Genomic DNA, 19,240 nt, shown 5'->3' on the forward strand with positions numbered 1-19,240 from the left:
CAGTGCTGAAGTTTGATAATGGAGCCAGGACAGGCAGACAAATGAACTTGAAAGAGGCGGGAATGAAAACTCAGTTCAGTGTGACTTCATTAGACTGGATCAAACTTCTGGAGAGTCTGCTACCAGGGGTTTATTGCCAGCATATTTAAACACAGTATATTTTGAAAACAGCTTCCTGGTGCACAGGAAGCATACTTACATTGGAACTCAATTCAGGGTACATGCCATTTCTTCCAAGAAAATAGGTTCTAGAGATATACTAACTGTAGTAGCTTAAGGGCCTAAAGAAGGATCTGGCCTGGTCTTTGTCATACAGATTGCATAGAGGTCATTTGAGCTATCAGCCATCTTCAGTCCTGGCTGGGGGAGCCCCCTTGCTTGCTGTATAAGTAGTATAAGGGTCATTTAGATTACTAGGCAACCTCCAGTCCTAGTTGTAGAAGCTTAATGTGGCCTGTCCCAACAAATGATGCGAATCACCAGGCTATTAATCACCTCCAAGTCCCAACCTTCTGGAAAAAACAGTTATCCATCCTTCAATGTGAAAGAACAATTTTGGGTGCTTAATATTCCTGTTTTTCCTGGAGATCTGTGGGTGTAAGGACCTTTGTGCTTCTTAAACAGATTTTAAACACTACGCAAGCAGTCCCTAAGAGCCACCATCCAGTTTGACTGGGTTTACCATTTTGAGGTCAGAATCAAAAAGGCATAACTATCTTTTTCTTCTTTCTGTCTCTTTCAGATGCTGGCTAGAAGTGAAATATGCTTCTTCTCATATTTGGGCTTCCTTACTCTCTCTCTAAACCCTCTTGCCTCCGTGTAACTGCTTGTGCCATGTGTCTGGTCTCTGTGCCAGTTTAAATGGCGTGGCTTTGTTTCCCTCTCATCCTCTAGGTGGACAGCTTCTGAGAGTTATAGCTTGCTTACCCTGATAGCTTTTTTTTTCTTTTAAACTAGTAAAATTGTCCTTGAGGTTAAAAAAAAAAAACTCCATGTGTCAAACTGGGTATGGCGGCACACACCTGCAGGTTGATATAATACCAGAAAGCAATAATTCACAATTACCAACCAGATCTTGATTGTGGAAATGGCTGTGAGACTCGACCACTTTTTATTGTAGTAATCTAGAGCAATGTCATTCATTAAAACCTTGCTTTGAAAATTTTTTTGGCATTAAAACATGCTTTCTATATTGATTTGATAGGTTTATTGCTATATTAAAATAAATTGAGGGTGGTTGTTCAATAGGTACAGGCACTAGTTGTCCAAGCTTGACTTGAATTCAATACCTGGACTCCATTAAAAAGTTGGAAGGAGAAAACTATCCCAGCAAAGTTGTTCTCTGGCCTCTGCCGGCACACTGTGATACCACCATCCCTCTTCTTTTTCTCTTCCCCTCCTCCTTTTTTCCTCCATCCTCCCACACCCCTCAAGCTCTGGGCTTTGGGGAATTATTACCATTCTTTTTGGGTACATGGATTGTCTTGAGGTTATGCTAAATATGCATGAGCAATACACCTTGTATTTTTAATGGGTAAAACACTGATTTGCTTATAAATACTCTTCTGGAAAGGTTAAAGTGGACTGCTCAGATGAGAATGTTAAGAATTTTAAAAAGTAAACATGAGTTTATAGGGGGTTTCATGTACTTCATTCTCCATTTTTTTTTTTGTTTCTTTTTTTTTTTGTTTTTTGTTTTTTGTTTTTTTTTTTTTTCGAGACAGGGTTTCTCTGTCTCTGGCTGTCCTGGAGCTCACTTTGTAGACCAGGTTGGCCTCAAACTCACAGAGATCTGCTTTGCCCCTGCCTCCTGAGTGCTGGGTTTAAAAGTGAGCATCTCTACAAGAGCTAGTTCCAGGACAGCCTCCAACATCACAGAGAAACCTGTCTCGAAAAGAGTATCACCAGCTGCTTTAGTCTGCATTCTTAAAGGTTTCCTTAATAGGCACACTTTTATAGCAACAGGCATGCAAGAGGGTGAGATTGGGTCTCTGCCTTGCCTCTTCCTATCACAAACTTGGTTTCCCTTCTGGAGTGGGGTGCAACTTGTCAGCTTCCTCTGCGCCTATACTTCATCCTTGCCTCCAGGCATACGGGCTTGAGTCTTTCTGCTTTGCCAGTGTCAGTGCCTGTTGGCTTGCTTTTTACCTTGGGAGGAAATGTGACCTCCTTTCTTTTGTTTTGGCTCTTCCTGCTCTCTTCCTCATCACTGAGGAGTGCTGCTCATTAACTACTCCTCCTTTTCTCAACCCTAATGAAGTTCCATTTGTATTCCATTGAAGTATTCTTTCCAAAAGATCGTCTGTCTTGTATTGTGCTATTTGATTACCGTTTTCTTAGCAAGCCCCCAACTTAAGATTCCATTCCCATTGTAGCAGCTGAACAAAATCTCCTTTTTCATTTTATGATCATATAAATAATTCACGCTCTTCATAAAACAGCTCAAATACTAAATGCACGAAACCTCTTATTCCAAAATTAGTTATGAATTGCTCTAGCATCTTTTTTATATCTTTAGACTCACCTATGACTGTACTATCTCACTTTTTTTTTTTAAGTAACTCGCTCCTTCTCCCCCAATCACTATAATAAAGGATTTATATCCACCTGTCTTGACCAAGATTCCTAGAGAATCACGGGGTGGTGGGGCTGGTGTCAGGATGACTGTTTCAAGATTCACATGCCCCAGCTTTCCCCATTCTGCGTTTTATACATTAACTATGGGGAAATGATCAAGCTGCCTTTTAAAGGACCCCCTTGGATGAGTCTAACACAGTCTGATAGGCTTCAGCAAGGCCCTTGTTGGTCGTTGAGGTCTGTGTCTTAGTCCCGCTGCTGTTTCACTTGTCGTGTCCTTAGGGAATGCCTTGGCACACTTCAGATGGAATCTTAAAAGATGCATTTGGGAGCTTTTTGATTTGTATTTCAGATTACTTGTTGTTTAGAAACTTTGCAGAACTCAGCTCCTATGGCTACTGTCTTAAATTTGCAACCCAGTTGAATAAGTATATTCTGCCAATAGAGCATAGAAGTGGTGGACACTATGTTTTATTTCTTTGGTTACTAGCATATCTGAAGTTATTGTCTGTTGTGGGGACATTTGTCTCCTTTTGGGCTATTTTTGTTTTCTTATTGGCTGCCAGAGAAGTTTCATGTAGTGAGCTAGTACTCTATGTACATAGCAAGCTGTCACCTCTTTTCGGCACATAGGAGCATCTCACAGGGAAGTATCTGTTTAGAGTCTGACAATTGCCATGAATCTTAGCCTCAGTACTTTCTGTGCTGTATTCCTCAGGCATACCCAAGAGAATATTGCTTTGTTTCTTGCATTTCCGCTTTGACTCCATGCATAGGGCCCTCCAGCTGGATCACTTGGAGCGTATCATACTGTGACCCTCTGGTCACTTGTGATGGCCTTGACCTTCGTACCTAGAGTATGTTGATTGTCTATCTTTCTTCTCATCCTGATTTGTGCCCAAGCGGAACCCTTGATTATCTGATCACCTGACCCTCTGGATGAGGTTACCTACTGTCATCATCCCTGTGCAGCAGTCACTTCCTTTTTCAGGTGCTTTGGGTCAGTAGCTTTTTGACAGGCTCTTCATACAGCTTGCCTCTGAAAGCTCATGATTCCTTCAGGCACCTCATATCTACTGAGAACTTTCCATGTGTCTGGCACTTTCCATTGTCCAGTGGGTGGGAACGCTGTTCTCTCACAGCTGTGTCACTGACCCCTGGTCTTGTCTGCTTGCAGTTGGGCCGGTGTACAAACAGCGTGGTCAAGTATGAGCTGATGCGCCCATCCACCAAAGCACCACTCTTGGTGCTGTGTGAAGACCATCGGGGTCGCATGGTGAAGCACCAGTGCTGTCCTGGCTGCGGCTACTTCTGCACTGCGGTAAGAGCCCAGCCCGCCTGCCGGGCTTCAAGAGACCTCTGCAGAGACTTAATGTCTCATACAGGACCTATTCCACAATCCTTTCAAGCTTTCTTAATATAGACAAATGACCTGGTGCCCCCACTACCCCTTATTTTGTTCTGTGGATTTCTGTCTTGAGTGCAGAGGAAGGCATGCCTCCTCCCACTGTTGCATTTTCTATGATCTGCCAGTATCACTGGGATCTTGTCTTTGACTCTGTTCTTAAGATAAGTCTGTGTCCACCAGACCCACAGGACAGGGTCCTTCTGTGGGGGCCTCCACTTACTGCACCGTCAGCTGTGACCTAGGCCAGGGACTTCTGCTCTCAGGGCTTATCTTTGAATTCTGTACCTTGTTTCCTTATTAGTCTTCCCTTTTTATGCTTCTGCTGATAAGTAGAGTACTCTTCTGAATTCCATTGTCTCTGTTCTCTGAAAGAACACCTGTTGTAATTGGTAATCACTCAAATGTTCCCCTTTGGTACTCCGATTCTGTCTGCCCATCACACCATGTGGGCTTTCTAGACCATGCCTTATATAGCTCTCTTGCTTGTTTGGAGTGGCTAGACTGTTGTTAGCCCTCAGCTAGTTAGGTCAGTGAGGGCTGGAAGTGAGTAGTAGTGGTAGTAAGGTGACCTTTGGCCTCTGGTCATTTTGTGAGCTTTTTGCTTGTTACTCACCAGGCTCTAACTGATACTTTATTTGCTTGTGCAATCTGATTGGCTCAATAGAGCTTCATGTAGTTTTCTGAATATTTTTCTCAGTTTTTATAAAGGATTTTCATCTTCTTTCTCCAGGGTAACTTCATGGAATGTCAGCCTGAGAGCAGCATTTCTCATCGGTTCCATAAGGACTGTGCCTCTCGAGTCAACAATGCCAGCTACTGTCCCCATTGTGGGGAAGAGACTTCTAAGGCCAAAGAGGTGACCATAGCAAAAGCAGACACAACTTCCACAGTGACCCTGGCCTCTGGACAGGAGAAGAGCTTGGCCTCTGAGGGCAGGGCTGACACGACCACGGGCAGGTACTAAGCAAATTAGCTGTGGCCAAGTTTTCCACTAGTATTTTTGAAGATATGTCCTCTGTAGTTATTAGTTTCTGCTGCCTTATCCAGAAGTCTCAGTAAACTTAGTCATTTATTATGGTTTCTGATCTCTAAGAAGTACTAGTATTCATTTGATACCATTTGTATATAAGTCTCTTTCAGTTTGGCTTGATAAAAACCATCTGTTTGAGTCAGTTTTTACACAGCTTTGACTGGTGCAGCCTTTTATGGTTTCTCATTCATTAATGTAGTCCTCACACCCTGAAGTGTCCTATCATCTGCCGTAGGACTCTCCACACTGCGTGGTGCAAGGTTGAAGGCCCTTGCTGAAAACAAGATAAAGTAGAAATTAGCTGAAGATCTTGAGAGCTGTGGGGGTCTAAGACAGATGACTGTAGTCTCTCTTCTGTCAGCCATTCCCTGATAAGAAAGGAATGGGGAAGAGATCTTTTGCAAATAGCGACAGAGCTATTAAGTTGATCAACAAAAAGAGGAGATGATAGGTGTGTAAACTTGACAGCAGTAGGAGGAAAAAAAAACCCTAAAGCTTCATTAGAGGTTATTTAAATCCTCAAATTGTGGTGCTGGAGAGATGGCTCAGCAGTTAAGAGCACTGGCTGTTCTTCCAGAGGACCTGGGTTCAATTTCCAGCACCTACATGGTGGCTCACAACCACCTATCTGCAAAAAGGTGTACATGCAGATAGAACACTCATATGCATAAAGTAAATAAATCTTTTTTTAAAAAAGACTCAGTTGTATGTGTATACAGCTAAACAAAGGTTTGGGAAGGTCTCAGTGATTTCATATTAATTGGCAAATTCAACATTTCCAAGTCACAGTTCCAGTAGGCATCCTTCTTTATACTGGGGAAGGCAGTAGATTGGCTAGTTCTTGGCCTGAGACTTGTTTGTTAAAGTCAGGTTTGGGTAGTGGGTGGAGATCCTAGGGGTGTTGTGCTGACTTTTGAGTGTCTCATTAAATGGGGGATGGGGTTCTGTATTTCAGGCAGCTCCCTTGAGACTTGCAGATTGGCCATTGATTCTGCCTGTGTAGGCAGATTAGAATAGGTCTTGTTTTGTGTTTTCATTGGTTTCCATGAGAAAGAGAGGTTATGCAAATAATGAAACATTTCAATAATTTCCTTCTCATGAAGCATTGCTGGAGCCCCAGAGGACGACAAATCGCACAGCACAGTCCCCCAGGCACCAGAGTGCTTCGATTCTGCAGGGCCAGCTGGGTTCGTGAGGCCAACTTCTGGCCTTTCCCAGGGCCCAGGAAAAGAAACCTTGGAAAGTGCTCTAATCGCTCTGGACTCTGAAAAGTAAGAGCTAGCCTAGTTTTGTTTTTTTGTTTTTGCTTTTTTCCAGAGACAACTCAGGGTCATGTTCTTACCCAGGGGTGTCTAGTACTTTCCAGCCTTTTGAACAACACTGTTCATCAAAGGATGAGGATATGAGGTGCTAGTCTGGTATGTCTTTCCCCTGTCTGGGATGAGTTGCTGCAAATTATCTATTCATGCCAAGAAAAAGAGATGGGTTTCTTTGTATCCTGAGCCGGGACAACCTCTTAATGGATGAGCTGCCTGTAGCCTCCTAATGAAGACACCACCATTCCATGAGCACCTACAATCTAACTTGCTGCCTAATCTCTGCCTAGTGTGGGCTAGATCAGGTGACCCCCTCCCCCCCATCCCAGGCTTTTTGCTGGTTCCTACACTACAGCCTTTGTTGGCTCATGGGTCTGCTCCTGTCCTCTTTCCCTGGGGACAGCCTTCCACTCCTTAGAGTGGTTTATAAAGGTGACCTCTAGACTTACTGTGTCCTGGAAGGAAAATGGTCCACTCATTTGTTCCTTGTTATGAATACTCTGTCACTCTCTCTGTCCTGGCCCATCTGATACCCTTCATACCTGCCCATTAGCCAGGCCCCAGAGTTTTCCTGACTCCTCCACTCTTACCCCCTGTGAATGAGTTGATGTAAGCTTCATAGCAAACATGTTGGCTCAAGCGCCTTCCATGTTCTTAGAGGGTAATTAGTGTCACTCCTCACTCATGGCTTGAGCTGCACAGGCCACCCTGGACATTCTGGCTGGCACCTCATATACCATCTTGAGTATACATGATGACTAATGCATGGCTCTTTCAGGCTCCCTGACCCTCTATAATGCAGCCACTTGTCTGTGCTCTGAGTAGGCTCAATGTTGTTACCTGTGGTGTCTTTACCAGTGTGCAACACTTTTATGACATAAGAACACAGTTGCTTGGGGTTTTTGTGTTGTTTTGTTTGTTCTTTGCGTGGACAGTACCTAGGGCTTTAAACATACTGGCCGATGCTCTCAACATGTACCTCTTGCCCTGTTTTGACAATAAGAGGCTAGTGCTGATCGCTGTCCTCTGCTTCTCACAGACCCAAGAAGCTTCGCTTCCACCCGAAGCAGCTGTACTTCTCTGCCAGGCAGGGTGAGCTTCAGAAGGTGCTTCTCATGCTGGGTGAGTTGCTACACCTGAGGCCCCAGAAGGAACACAGGGGAGCCTTGTTGGCTGCCCCTTTTCTCATGAGCCTCTTCTCACTGTCTGATGTTTGTAATTCTTTGATTCTTCTGATTAGTAAAAGAACATGCTTCCTGGTATTTAGCCTGTTGCTAGAAATGTTCTCTCTGCATTTCTAGTTTTTTATTTTTTTGTGGTGGTGGGGTTCGGGGCAGGCTTTTTCTGGCTTTGGAGACTGTCCTGGAACTTTTTTTTTTTAATTTCAAGTTTTTAAGATGTAATTAGTTGAGTGATTATTAGACTATGCAGAAATATACATTTCAGGCAAAGCAACTGCAGCATGACTGATTGGGTCCTGTTGTGGCATGTGCAGTGAGGAAGCCAATGCCTGTATTGACAGGAGTGGCCCCGGTGCACACAGTGACTTGTGGAAGTAAGTACGTTGTGTGCTTTTGCCACTGTTGAGCTTGGGTCAGCGCACATGTGCCCGAGAATGTGCTTATTAGAGTTGGCCTATTCTCAGCTTGATTCCTGAGCTCATAGTTCTAAGCCTGATCTCTCTAAAGTTCATCTTTAGGTTGGAAGCATGAGTGAAAGAGCTCGTTGACAGCAAATCATGGAAGAAGCTAAAGTTTGTCTGAGGGAAAAGGGGAAGATGGAAGAGTTCATTTAATTATAAAAATAGCTTTACTCTTCATGGACTTAATGTAGTATTAAATTGCTTCATTATTTTTTGCATGGTTTCTTGATTAAATGTCTAAAAAAATGTTCAACATTTGGAAGCAGAGGGAATTCAACTTCAAGGCCAGCCTGGGCTACATAGTGAGACCCTATGTCCTCAAAAAGTAAAAATGAAAGCAATTCATGTCCACATCTCGGGGTCTCACTTTTTTCCTCTTGGGACATGTCTGTTCTTGGAGCTCTGTTTGCCCTTATCCCTGTTTTCACAAGCTCACAAGAGGCTGAGATAGGAATATCTGAAAACACCAGATCTGAAGAATTTGAATGAGCATGGTGAAACACTCTGATAAATATGCCTGCCAGGTTTCATGTAGGGCCGGTATAGGTCTAATCAGCCCAAATAGGGCCGCCTTCTGCCTGCAGACAGGGCATGGTGGTATAGTGGCTCCATTATGGCTCCAGAGCTCACTTTTTATCTTGAAGATATCCATGTCAGCCCTGTTTGCTGTCATATGTATCAGGAAGTGCATTGTGGTTGCATCTGATGTAATTAGTAAAATTGTGTTTGTTTACAGTTGATGGAATTGATCCCAATTTCAAAATGGAGCACCAGAATAAGCGTTCGCCACTGCATGCTGCTGCAGAGGCTGGCCACGTGGACATCTGCCACATGCTGGTTCAGGTTCGGAGGATAGCTTTAAATAGATTTCAGTCCTCTCAATGTTTATCTAAGTGTCACTAGGTTTGTAGTCAAGACTAAAACGACAGTGCTACCTGGAGGCTGGCTACCTTAGGAAAGCACCTAAGCTGTGGCTGTTGACTTCTACTGTTCTGTGTTTGCCTCTGTGGAGTGCCACACTATTGTATAGCTGTGTCCCAGCTTGTTTTCTAGTTGTAGTTTAGTCTTGGCTTTAATATTTACTAAGGTCTTCTGCAAATAACGGGGCTTAGTGGCTGATTACATATCCCTCATTGCTTACATCATGTCCATAATTTTCTTTAACTTTGTAAGATGACTGAATAGTTAAAGATCCTTGCCATCAAGCCTGACAACCCTAATTTGACTTTGGGAATTCACATAGTGGAAGAAGAGAACACAAATTGTTCTCTGACCTTCCCATATATTGTGATGTATGCATATGTCTCCCACAATTAATTTAAAAACTGATCATTTGAGTACTTAAAATGTTAAACTTTTGGACACAGAATAATTGCGTGCGCGTGTGTGCGCGCGTGTGTGTGCGCACGCATAGTACAGGCATATATATATATATGCATTTTTTTGTGGTTGGAAAATTAAAAGCCTTTCTTAGTTGTTTTGAAATATTCAGTTAATTGTGTCAGCCCTGTTACTTGGCAGTACTTAGAACATTGAAAGTTATTTTTTCCCATTCTGTCATACTGTGGTAACCATTAATCATCCCCTTTATTCCTCTCCAGGCCTTTTCCCTACACTTGTTAACCACTGTTTTCAAGCTTGGTGTTTCAAGACAGGGTTTCTCCATGAAACAGTCATGGCTCTCCTGGAACACACTCTGTGACCAGGCTGGCCTCGAACTCTTAGAGAGCCTCTGCCTCCCAAGTGCTGGAATTAAAGGCGTGTACCACCACTGCCCAGCTATTTTCACTCTTGGCTTCCACATACACGTGAAAATGTGCAGTGTTGCTGTAAATGCACCATCACACTCTTATTTATGGCAACTGTTCCATTGTGTCTACACACCACACTTCGTTTATTGCCCATTTGTGAGTGGGCAGTAGGTTTGGTTCAGTGTCCTACCTCCTGTGAACAGGGCTGTTGCAGACTTTTGGATGTATGACCAAGAATATATTTTCTGGATCACTTGGTTGCTCTAGCCTCAGAAGTTGAAAAACCTCCATACTGTCTGTCATGGTGGCTATTTGGCTGTCCATTCAGGATGTAACCATTTTCCTTTTCCACATTTGTATAGTATTTGTTACTTATTTATCTTTTTGAATTTGTATTTTCTCGGTGATGTGTGATTTTGAGCAGTTTTTCATATACTTGTGGTCTTTGTTATCTTTTTTTTTGAGTAATGTCTTATACATTAGACTCTTTTTAAAAAATTGGGTTATTCCTATGAGTCGTGTGAGTTCTGAAACTCAGTCCCTTGTTGAATCACTGACTATTTTACAAATACTTCCTTCTGTTCTGTTGGCCACCTATTAACTCTGTTCATTGTTTCCTGTACTGTGCAGAAGTTGATAGAAGTTGCCTATATAGAATCAATCCTACATCCTTAGGATGAAGTCACTTGATCCTGGTGATATTTCAGAAGTGTTAGTTAATTAACTTGTTAGTATTTTGCTCAGAATTTTTGTATCTATACACCAGGATAACTGTTTTCTGTATCCTTTGGTGCTGTTGCTGTTGGTGGTGTTGATGTTGGTAATGTAGACCTAGTTTAGGAATGTTATCTCCCCTACCCCCAGTAGTTTTAGAAACACTGACATATAATCTTTGGAAATTTGGTGAAATTCATTTGTGAAACTGCCCACTCTGGGCTTTTCTTTGTTGGAAGACATTTTCTTTGACTTTACTGCAGTCTGTTGTTATTTATTGGCCTTTTCAGGCATTTATTTCTTCATCATTCAATTTTGGTTGGCTTTAAATGTCCAGAATGTCACCCATTTCTTGCTGTGAGGCGGTTGTTCATGGCAGCCCATAATGACGGTTAGTGCTTGTGTGGTGTAGTTGGTGTCTATCTCCTTTGTCCTCTGCGCTTGTGTGGGTTGTGTGCTCCTTTCTTTTCTTGGTTAGGTTAACTGCAGGTTTGTTTATCTTTTCTAAAAATCAACTGTGTCTTTTAACCTTTTTTCTCATTTTTCATATCCATTTCATTTGTTTCTCTTCTGATCTTGTTTCTCCACTAATTTTGGATTTATCTATTTCTTTAGCATTCCATCATTAATTTATTTATTTGGGACTTCTATTTTTTAGCTATGGTTTATTGCCATAAATATATTTCTTGCTATATCCCATGTTGTATTTTCATTTGTTCTAGTAAATGTGTGGAGAGAGAGAGAGTTACATCAGATGCCTTCCTTAATCAATCTCCACTTAATATGGAGAGATAAGGTTCTCCTATTTAAGCCAAGAGCTTGGAGATTAACTAGCCTAGTTAGCCGGCTTTCATTTGGGATCCCTTAGTTCTTTGTCCCAGGTGCTAGTATTACTAGCCAGGCCAGGATACCCTGCCAACTCTACATTTACAGGGTTGCTGGGGATACAGGCTCTTGTGTATATCTGGCAAGAGGTTTGCCCTCCCTGCTATCTCCTTAGCTCCCATTTCTAGAAAATATTTTAGTTTCTCTTTTGTTTCTTTATTGACCAATTGCTTATTTAAGAGAATACTGTTGAATTTCTTTGTATGTATGCCATTCCTAAAGTTTTTGTTGATTTCCAGTTTTATTTCACTGTGACTGTAAGTGATATATGCTGTGGTGGGTTTTTTGTTGTTGTTTTTCCTTTTGGTGCAAGGGAGGCTAAGTTGTTTTGGCGCTGGTGAGATGGCTCAGCACTTAAGAGCATATACTTATTAATTAGAGGACCAAAGTTTGAGTCCCAGAAACCGTGTTGCATGGGGGTGAACAGTATGTCACAGCGTCCTGTTACACCAGCTCTTGTGAACATACAGATAATACCAGTAATTAAAAATAAATCTTAGAATTTTATTCAGACTTATTTGTGGTCTGACCTACAGAATATTCTGTATGCTGATGTAAAGAATGTACATCCTGCAGCTCTAACGTGAAGTACTCTGTAAATGTCTGCCTTGGTCCTTTATCTGTAGTGCATTGTAATTCCACTGTTTCTTGATTTTTGTCTTGAGTGAGTTCATCAAACAAAAATCCCATGAAAACGACAATTAGACTGTGTTGGCGTGTTCTCTGTCCCTTTAAATGTGATGTTCATCTTATATAATTGGGTTCTCTTATATTGAGTACATATATATTTGTAATTGTTATTTTTTCTTACTGAATTGGCTACTATGTCATATAGTGATCTTTAAATTTTTCTTTTTACGTATACATGTATTTTGCTTAGATATATGTCTGTGTACCACATGCATTCCTGGTCACTCTGGATGCCAGAAGAGGACCTTGGATTCCCTAGAACTGGAGTTAGAGACAATTGTGAGCCACTGTGTAGTTTTTGGGAATCTAACCCAGATCCTTTAGAAGAGCAACAACTGCTCTTAACCACTGAGCCATCTTTCCAGTCCGTGGTTGGGTTTTGTTTGTTTTACTAAAACCGGTTTTATCTAAGTGTGTCAGCGTGCTCTTTCTGTAGTACATCTTTTTAAATCCATTCACTTGAACTATGTGTTACTGAACTGAGTTTCTTACTGGCAGCAAATCATCTGATCTTGGGCTTTTTAAAAATCCATTTAGTCTGTTTTTTTTTTTTTAATTTTGGGAATCTATTCTCTCTCCATTTAAGGTTATTACTGTTAAGGATATGCCAGCTTTTTCATTGTTCTCATTTTTGTATATCCCCCTTTCATCTCTTGTGTGTCTTTGTGGTTTAGTGAATCTCTGCTCGAACAGGGTTTGATCCTGTTTTATTGGCATGAGTCCATTTGTATGCTTTCATGATAGTTATCCCCTACCCCCCCCCCCCCCCATTTCTAGTATCAGACATCTTATACTTTTCTTGTAGCTAGGCTGGTGACAAAGTCCTCATTGTTTGCTATCTTCAAAGTCTGTGTTCCTACCTCCTTTTTTTTTTTTTTTTCTGTTTTTTGAGATGGTTTCTCTGTGTAACTTTGGAACCTGTCCTAGAACCCATTCACTCTGTAGACCAGGCTAGCCTCTAACTCTTAGAGATTCGCCTGCCTCTGCTGGGGGTTAAAGGCAGGTACCACCAACTCCCAACCCTACTTTGTTTCTTGATGGTAGCTTTTAGGGGTGTGTATTGTCAGCTAACAGATGTTTTGGTTTTTGTTATTTTCAGCACTCTGCAGATACCACTTGACTCTCACCTGGATTTCTGTTTCAAAGCCTGCTGGGGGATGATTGGGATTTCTTTGTGTGTAACTTAATGATTTTCTCTGGTTGTATTTTAAGCTTCTTGAGCTTTTGATAATATAAGCCTTAAAGACTATTTTGATTGAAATCTATTTTGGGGTCATTTGGTGACTTCCTGGTTCTGGTTCATTTTCTCCAAGTTTGTAAGGTAGTTATTTCTTTGAACAAGATTCCAGGATTTTTCCCATTCCTTTATCCTTTTAAACTGTACATGTAACTGTTTCTCTTCCGGGCCTCCAAGTCTCATAGATTTTGTTGCTGTTTTTATAAATGTACACGCATGTTTATATACATGTTTTGTTTTGTCAAGCATAGAACTTCTTTTGTACATACTTTTATGGTGAATTAAGTTCACAATGGTATGTTCCTATCTAACAATTTATTATCTTGTTTTTGCTGTGGTTGAGCCATTCCCACTAACACCAGTAGGTGCTGTACTGACCTCTTGTCTTGTGGTCACTCCTTGTGAGTGTTGACTGTCCACTTAAGGAGATCTGGGATCACCTAGGAGATAGGCCTCCATGTATACCCATAAGAGGTTATTTAGATTAGGTTAGCCTCTGAGCATGCCTATGACTATCTTGATTAGGTTAATTGACATGGAAAGAGTAACCCTGAAGGAGGACTGCATCATTCTTTGGGCTTGGGACCTAAACTACTGGAACACAAGTTTTCATCACTTTCTTCCTGATGGGACCTTGATTTCTTCCCCAGTGCTGAGTATACCCTTTGGAGTCAGCAGGTTGTATGTATATATTTATGCATTTATATATGCATGTAGCAACAATGAGAATTAAAAGAGGGAGTGAGGCAGAGTAGTATAGGAGGGGTTAAAGGGAGGGGACATGGGAGGGATTGGGGACAGGAAGGGAAGAAGTGGTATAATTATATTGTAATTAAAAATTAAGAAGCACAGAACTACATAGAGAAGTCTCAATAGAGGAGTCTAAAATGGCTGAGAGGCACTTGAGAAAGTGCTCAACATCCCTAGCCATCTGGGAAATGCAAATCAAAACAACTCTGAGATACCATCTTACTCCTGTCAGAATGGCTAAAATAAAAAACACCAATGACAGTTTATGCTGGAGAGGTTATGGAGAAAGGGGAACACTCCTCCACTGCTGGTGGGAGTGCAAACTCGAACAGCCACTTTGGAAATCAGTATGGAGATTTCTCAGGAAAATGGGAATCAATCTACCACAAGACCCAGCAATTCCACTCCTAGGGCATATACCCAAAAGATGCAACAAGGATGTCTGTTCCACTATGTTCATAGCAACATTATTTGTAATAGCCAGAACTTGGAAGCAACCTAGATGCCCCTCAACTGAAGAGTGGATAGAGAAAATTTGGTACATTTACACAGTGGAATACTATTCAGCAGAAAAAAACAATGGAATCCTGAAAATTGCAGGCAAATGGATGGCACTAGAAGAAACCATCCTGAGTGAGGTAACCTAGTCACAAAAAGACAAACATGATATGTACTCTCTCATATATGGATTTTAGACATAGGTCTAGGGAGTGCCAGCCTACAATCCTACTGCCAGAGAGTCTGGGAAACAAAACCTTCATTCAATGGCTGATGGAAGCAGAGGCAGACTCCTACAGCTAAACAATGAGCTGAACTCAAGGAACCCAGTGACAGGGAGGACTGATGAGCAAAGGGGTTAAGACTGGCCTGGTTTAACCCCCAGAAACAGCTGACCTTACAAGAGTTAGCTCTTGAATCCCAGACTGATGGCTAGGAATCCAGCTTGGGACTGATCAAGACCCCCTGAATGTGGGTGTCAGTGAGGAGGCCTAGGCAATCCATTGGGCCTTGGGTCTGTATTTATCCCGGGTATACAAGCGGACTTTGGGTGCTCATCCCACAATGAGAGATGCACTCTCACCCTGGACTCTTGGGGGAGGGTCTAGGCCTTGCCCTGGATGAAATTACAGACTATGGACACCCCATGGAGGGCCTCACCTTCCCTGGGAAATGAGGAGGTACTGGTACTGGGGGACGGTTGGTGGGAGGGTATGAGAGGAGGGAAAGGAAAAGGAGAGGGACCTGGGATTGACATGTGAAACAACCTTGTTTCTAATTTAAATTTAAATTTAAAAAAAATTAAGAAGCAACGTAAAGAAAGAAAATGTTTTTTTGGCTTATAGTTTGAAGCTTGTAGTGGCAGGAATTTGAGATACCTGATTCCATGGCATCCACAGTCAAGAATGAATTATGAATGCTTATGATGAGCTTACTTTCTCCTTTTTATACAGTTAGGATCCTAGCTTAGGGAGTAATGCTGCCCACAGTAGGCAGTTCTTCCTACCTCAATCAACTTAAGCACCTCATTTCCAAAGGCTGTCTCCCGCGTGATTTTTGGTCATTAGGTTAACAGTTGAGATTACCATCACACTTGGTTTTGAGCCAGGAAATCAGCATCAATCAGCACAGAGGCCTGCCTATTTAGAGCAATTTTTATGTTCACCTGCTTGGTACTATGAGGCCTTTCTGTACCTGTGTGTATATCCATTTTCTATGTTTTGCTGGCTGTCCATGGCTACTGTGGTACAGTGGTTCCTATTACGTGTATTGTTTGGATTTAACGTGACAGCATGCTGCTTATTCTTCAGGTATTTGGGGCCACAGTCTGGGCAACATGAATGGAAGGCATTCTAGCTTTGCAGAAAGTACTTCTCTGGTCTGGAGTTTTTCCAATCCTTTTTTTGCAGTGCTGTGGATGCCCATGGTCTGGCTCCTGGACCGAGAGAGCATTGATCACTGAAGCACCATTATGCCTGGCTGCCCTATCTAGTAGTGTGAGCCTGTGGATATCTACTCATTGACAGCACTTTGTTCTTCTAAGTAGCGTTATTGTGCTAGGGTTCTGAAGGGTAATTGGTGGGTTGGCAGAGGGATATAATATGACTTGACTTGATGAGAGACACTCCCCTCCCCCCATTTTTCCTCTGTCACTATCCCTCTTTAGGGTTGCACCCTTCCTTACAGGGAGGGCTTGGGAACCTATGGAAGCAGGTCATGCCAATTTTACAGTGGTTCCATACACCACATCCAGGAGTCTTTCTGTTGGCATCACTCATGATGGAGGTATGGTAGAGCCTATCAGTGAAGCATATATATTTTTTAATTCTGTCCTTTTTTTTAAAGGCGATTAGTTACATGGGCCTTACTTTTATGCCTCCCATCCTTCATGTTGCCTTGATGATCTCAGAGGATATATTTGTTTATCTGGGCCATGATCAGTAATATTTTGGGGCGACTGGGCTGCTGACTGTCTGTGGAGGGCATCTGCATATACATATACATACATACATACATACATACATACATACATACATACATACATATAAATGCTGGCAAGATCCAGTGTCACCAGCACCTCAGTTCTCCAGAGAGCCTTGGTCCCCCACCCCAGAGTGCCAGGTTGCCTCCAGGTTTGGTTCTGTCTGTTGTGCTGTCCAGCTTGAGGCCTAGCTCGTTGCCTGACTCGAGGAAGAAGTCTAGGGATGGGCCATTGTAGGTGCTCTTGATCTCCACTGTGATGGCCCAGCGCTTCTGCTTCTGCATGACCTTCATTCTCTGTGTTTCCACAAGTTACTTATTAAAATCTGCTGCTGCGGAGCTCTGACTTTCCTTTGCCATCAGTTTTCTTTTTAAAGCAACCATGTTTTCTCTACATGTTTCTACTCACTGCTGTGGTTACTTGATCTCTGGCCCCTGCTCAGTGAAGCTATAATTCTCCTTTTTGGAGCACAATCATGGATTATAGCTTTTTTTTTTTTTTTTTTTTTTTTTACTGTTGATAGCAAGAATGCTACTTTTACTTTATTGCTGTAAAATCTTACCTTTTAAGTTAAGTATTAGCCCTTTGTCCTTAATCTAAGAAGCTAGACAGAATCCTGTGGAGAAGGCTCAGCTCTCAGCAGCCACTTGCTTTTGGTCACAACTGACATCAAACTGGAGCCTTATCTGTGTGTCCTTGTCAGCTCATTTGCCTCTTTCTTTTATTGAAAAAGTTATAAATTATTCCAAATTCTTTTCATTTGAAGCTAGTTTTTGTTTGGGAATATATCTTAACCCTTGGAGAAACAGGCTGACTAGATGGGGTACCCTCTCCCTCCCTTACGTTTCTCTTCTCTGAGGTTCTTCCACTCCCTTTCTTGGACAGCTCTATATCCTGCTGTGCCTATGTCTCAGGAATTTAGAAATGAAGTCTAGCAAAATGCTGTGTGCCTGGTATAATAATTGTGTCTGTCTGTGTGGGGGTGTGTGGGGGTGTCAAGTGTGTTGAGTGTATGGGTGCTAGAGATTGAATCCAGGGCCTGTTCATTAGTACTCTACCACTGAATAGCACCACCTTTAGTTAGTATGTCTTGAATGCAGTTTTGAACAATCAGACAGAGCTGGCCAGTAAATCAGTTTTAATGTTGTTAAATCTCTTCATGTTGAATGCAAAAGCCTTGTACACTGTTTTCCTTATTGGGATGGAGGATGCAGAAATTGCCCTAAATGCATCTCAACAATCTTTGTTTTACTAGGCGGGTGCCAATATTGACACATGTTCAGAAGATCAGCGGACACCACTGATGGAGGCTGCAGAAAACAACCACCTGGATGCAGTGAAGTACCTCATCAAGGCTGGAGCCCAGGTGGATCCGAAGGTACCCACCCAGTCAGGTTCATATTCCTATTTCATGTGTAGATGCTTCTTAGATGAACAGGGGACAGTTTCTCCTTGAACCTCCTCCAGGAATTTGTTGCTATTGGACGTTTACCCTGTTGTTTAGCATAGCATCTTTACTTACTTGGTGTAGTAGTTACTTCTCATAGTGCAGAAGTCATGGCAGAGTGGCAATGGGGACTTGCAGCAACAGCAGCTGCTGACAGATCAGAGGCAGAGGATGTAAGCCAGGCCCAGGAACAGGTATAAGGTGTGTAGGCCTCTCTGGTAACCTGCTTCTGCCAGCCAGTCTCCACCTTCTGAAAATTCCACAGATTTTAAACTGGGAATCAGACTTTTAAAGCAGCTTTTGGGAATGTTTGTGATGCAAACTATAAATTCTTGGTGACCTGGCCTATTAGGAAAGATTCCGTAGTAAGCACTGACTCTACCTATTGTTCAATAATAGGCAAATGAACAATAAGGAGTTGGCCATGAAGTTTTTTGCTTTCTTCATTCATTGTGCTTTCCTGCTTTTGTTTAGAGCAGTTAGGAAACAAGAGAAACAAAAGCTATCCAAATTGGAAGTAAACTTTAATATTACTCAGTTCACAGTTAATGTGATCTTATATGTGGTTATAGGTATGCATCACCATGTCTGCTATATATTTCTATATTCTTGCAGTTAAATAAACCGTTTCTTGTGTTGTTAGTTGATTTAAAGTACTTTCAACAAATGGCGCTGGGCAAGCTTAGTATTTATATGTTGAAAAATGTAGTCATACAATATATATGCAAAATGGACCAAAGAACTGAACATAATAGCTAAATTGCAAGGTAGTAAAACCCATAATCACAGTACTCACAATACAGAGGTAGGAGGATCATGACTTCTGGGCCAAACTAGGTTATACCGTAAGAGTCTATCTTAAAATTATGTAATTCCTTGGTGACTCAGCAGTTCCACTCTAGGTATATAACCAAGACTTACAAAACAGACTTGAACAGCACTATTTATTGCAATACTGTTCCTAAAAATAAACTAAATTATCCTTTACTACATTAATGAATAAGAGGTCTATCTACTCAGCAGAATGCCATTCATCCATAGTCAGGAGCAACACAGAGGTGTGACAGCCCAGGTAAACATTGGGGGTTAAAGTGTAAAAAGCCTGACACAGCCAGGTGCTGGTGGCTCACACCTTTAATTCCAGCACTGGGAGGCAGAGGCAAAGGCAGAGGCAGGCAGATCTCTGTGAGTTCAAGGTCAGCCTGGTCTACAGGGCTGCACAGAGAAACACTGTCTCAAAGAAAAACAAAACAAAAAAAGCTAGACCCAAAGCATAAGTACCATAAACTTCCATTTATATGAGCTTCCCAGGTA

The 19,240-nt window shown here is 42.0% G+C and overlaps 1 protein-coding gene across 9 annotated transcripts in view; it reads left to right on the forward strand.

Annotated features, from left to right (window-relative positions):
• Positions 1 to 19,240, forward strand: part of Ehmt1 (euchromatic histone lysine methyltransferase 1) — a 128,622-nt gene that overhangs the window by 79,955 nt on the left and 29,427 nt on the right. For 6 of the 9 annotated variants that reach the window (XM_040745283.1, XM_040745284.1, XM_021235077.2 and 3 more), the window contains exons 11-16: positions 3,755 to 3,898; positions 4,716 to 4,942; positions 6,119 to 6,286; positions 7,371 to 7,453; positions 8,710 to 8,816; positions 17,735 to 17,857. In XM_040745283.1, coding sequence (XP_040601217.1) covers positions 3,755 to 3,898; positions 4,716 to 4,942; positions 6,119 to 6,286; positions 7,371 to 7,453; positions 8,710 to 8,816; positions 17,735 to 17,857 — 852 coding nt within the window. Of the gene's footprint in view, positions 1 to 3,754; positions 3,899 to 4,715; positions 4,943 to 6,118; positions 6,287 to 7,370; positions 7,454 to 8,709; positions 8,817 to 17,734; positions 17,874 to 19,240 lie in introns of all 9 variants that reach the window. The other 3 variants (XM_021235081.2, XM_021235082.2, XM_021235083.2) reach the window with 2 other exon arrangements.

The sequence above is a fragment of the Mesocricetus auratus genome, unplaced genomic scaffold (genome assembly GCF_017639785.1).
Source record: "Mesocricetus auratus isolate SY011 unplaced genomic scaffold, BCM_Maur_2.0 Super-Scaffold_100004, whole genome shotgun sequence".
Taxonomy (NCBI): Eukaryota; Metazoa; Chordata; class Mammalia; order Rodentia; family Cricetidae; genus Mesocricetus; species Mesocricetus auratus.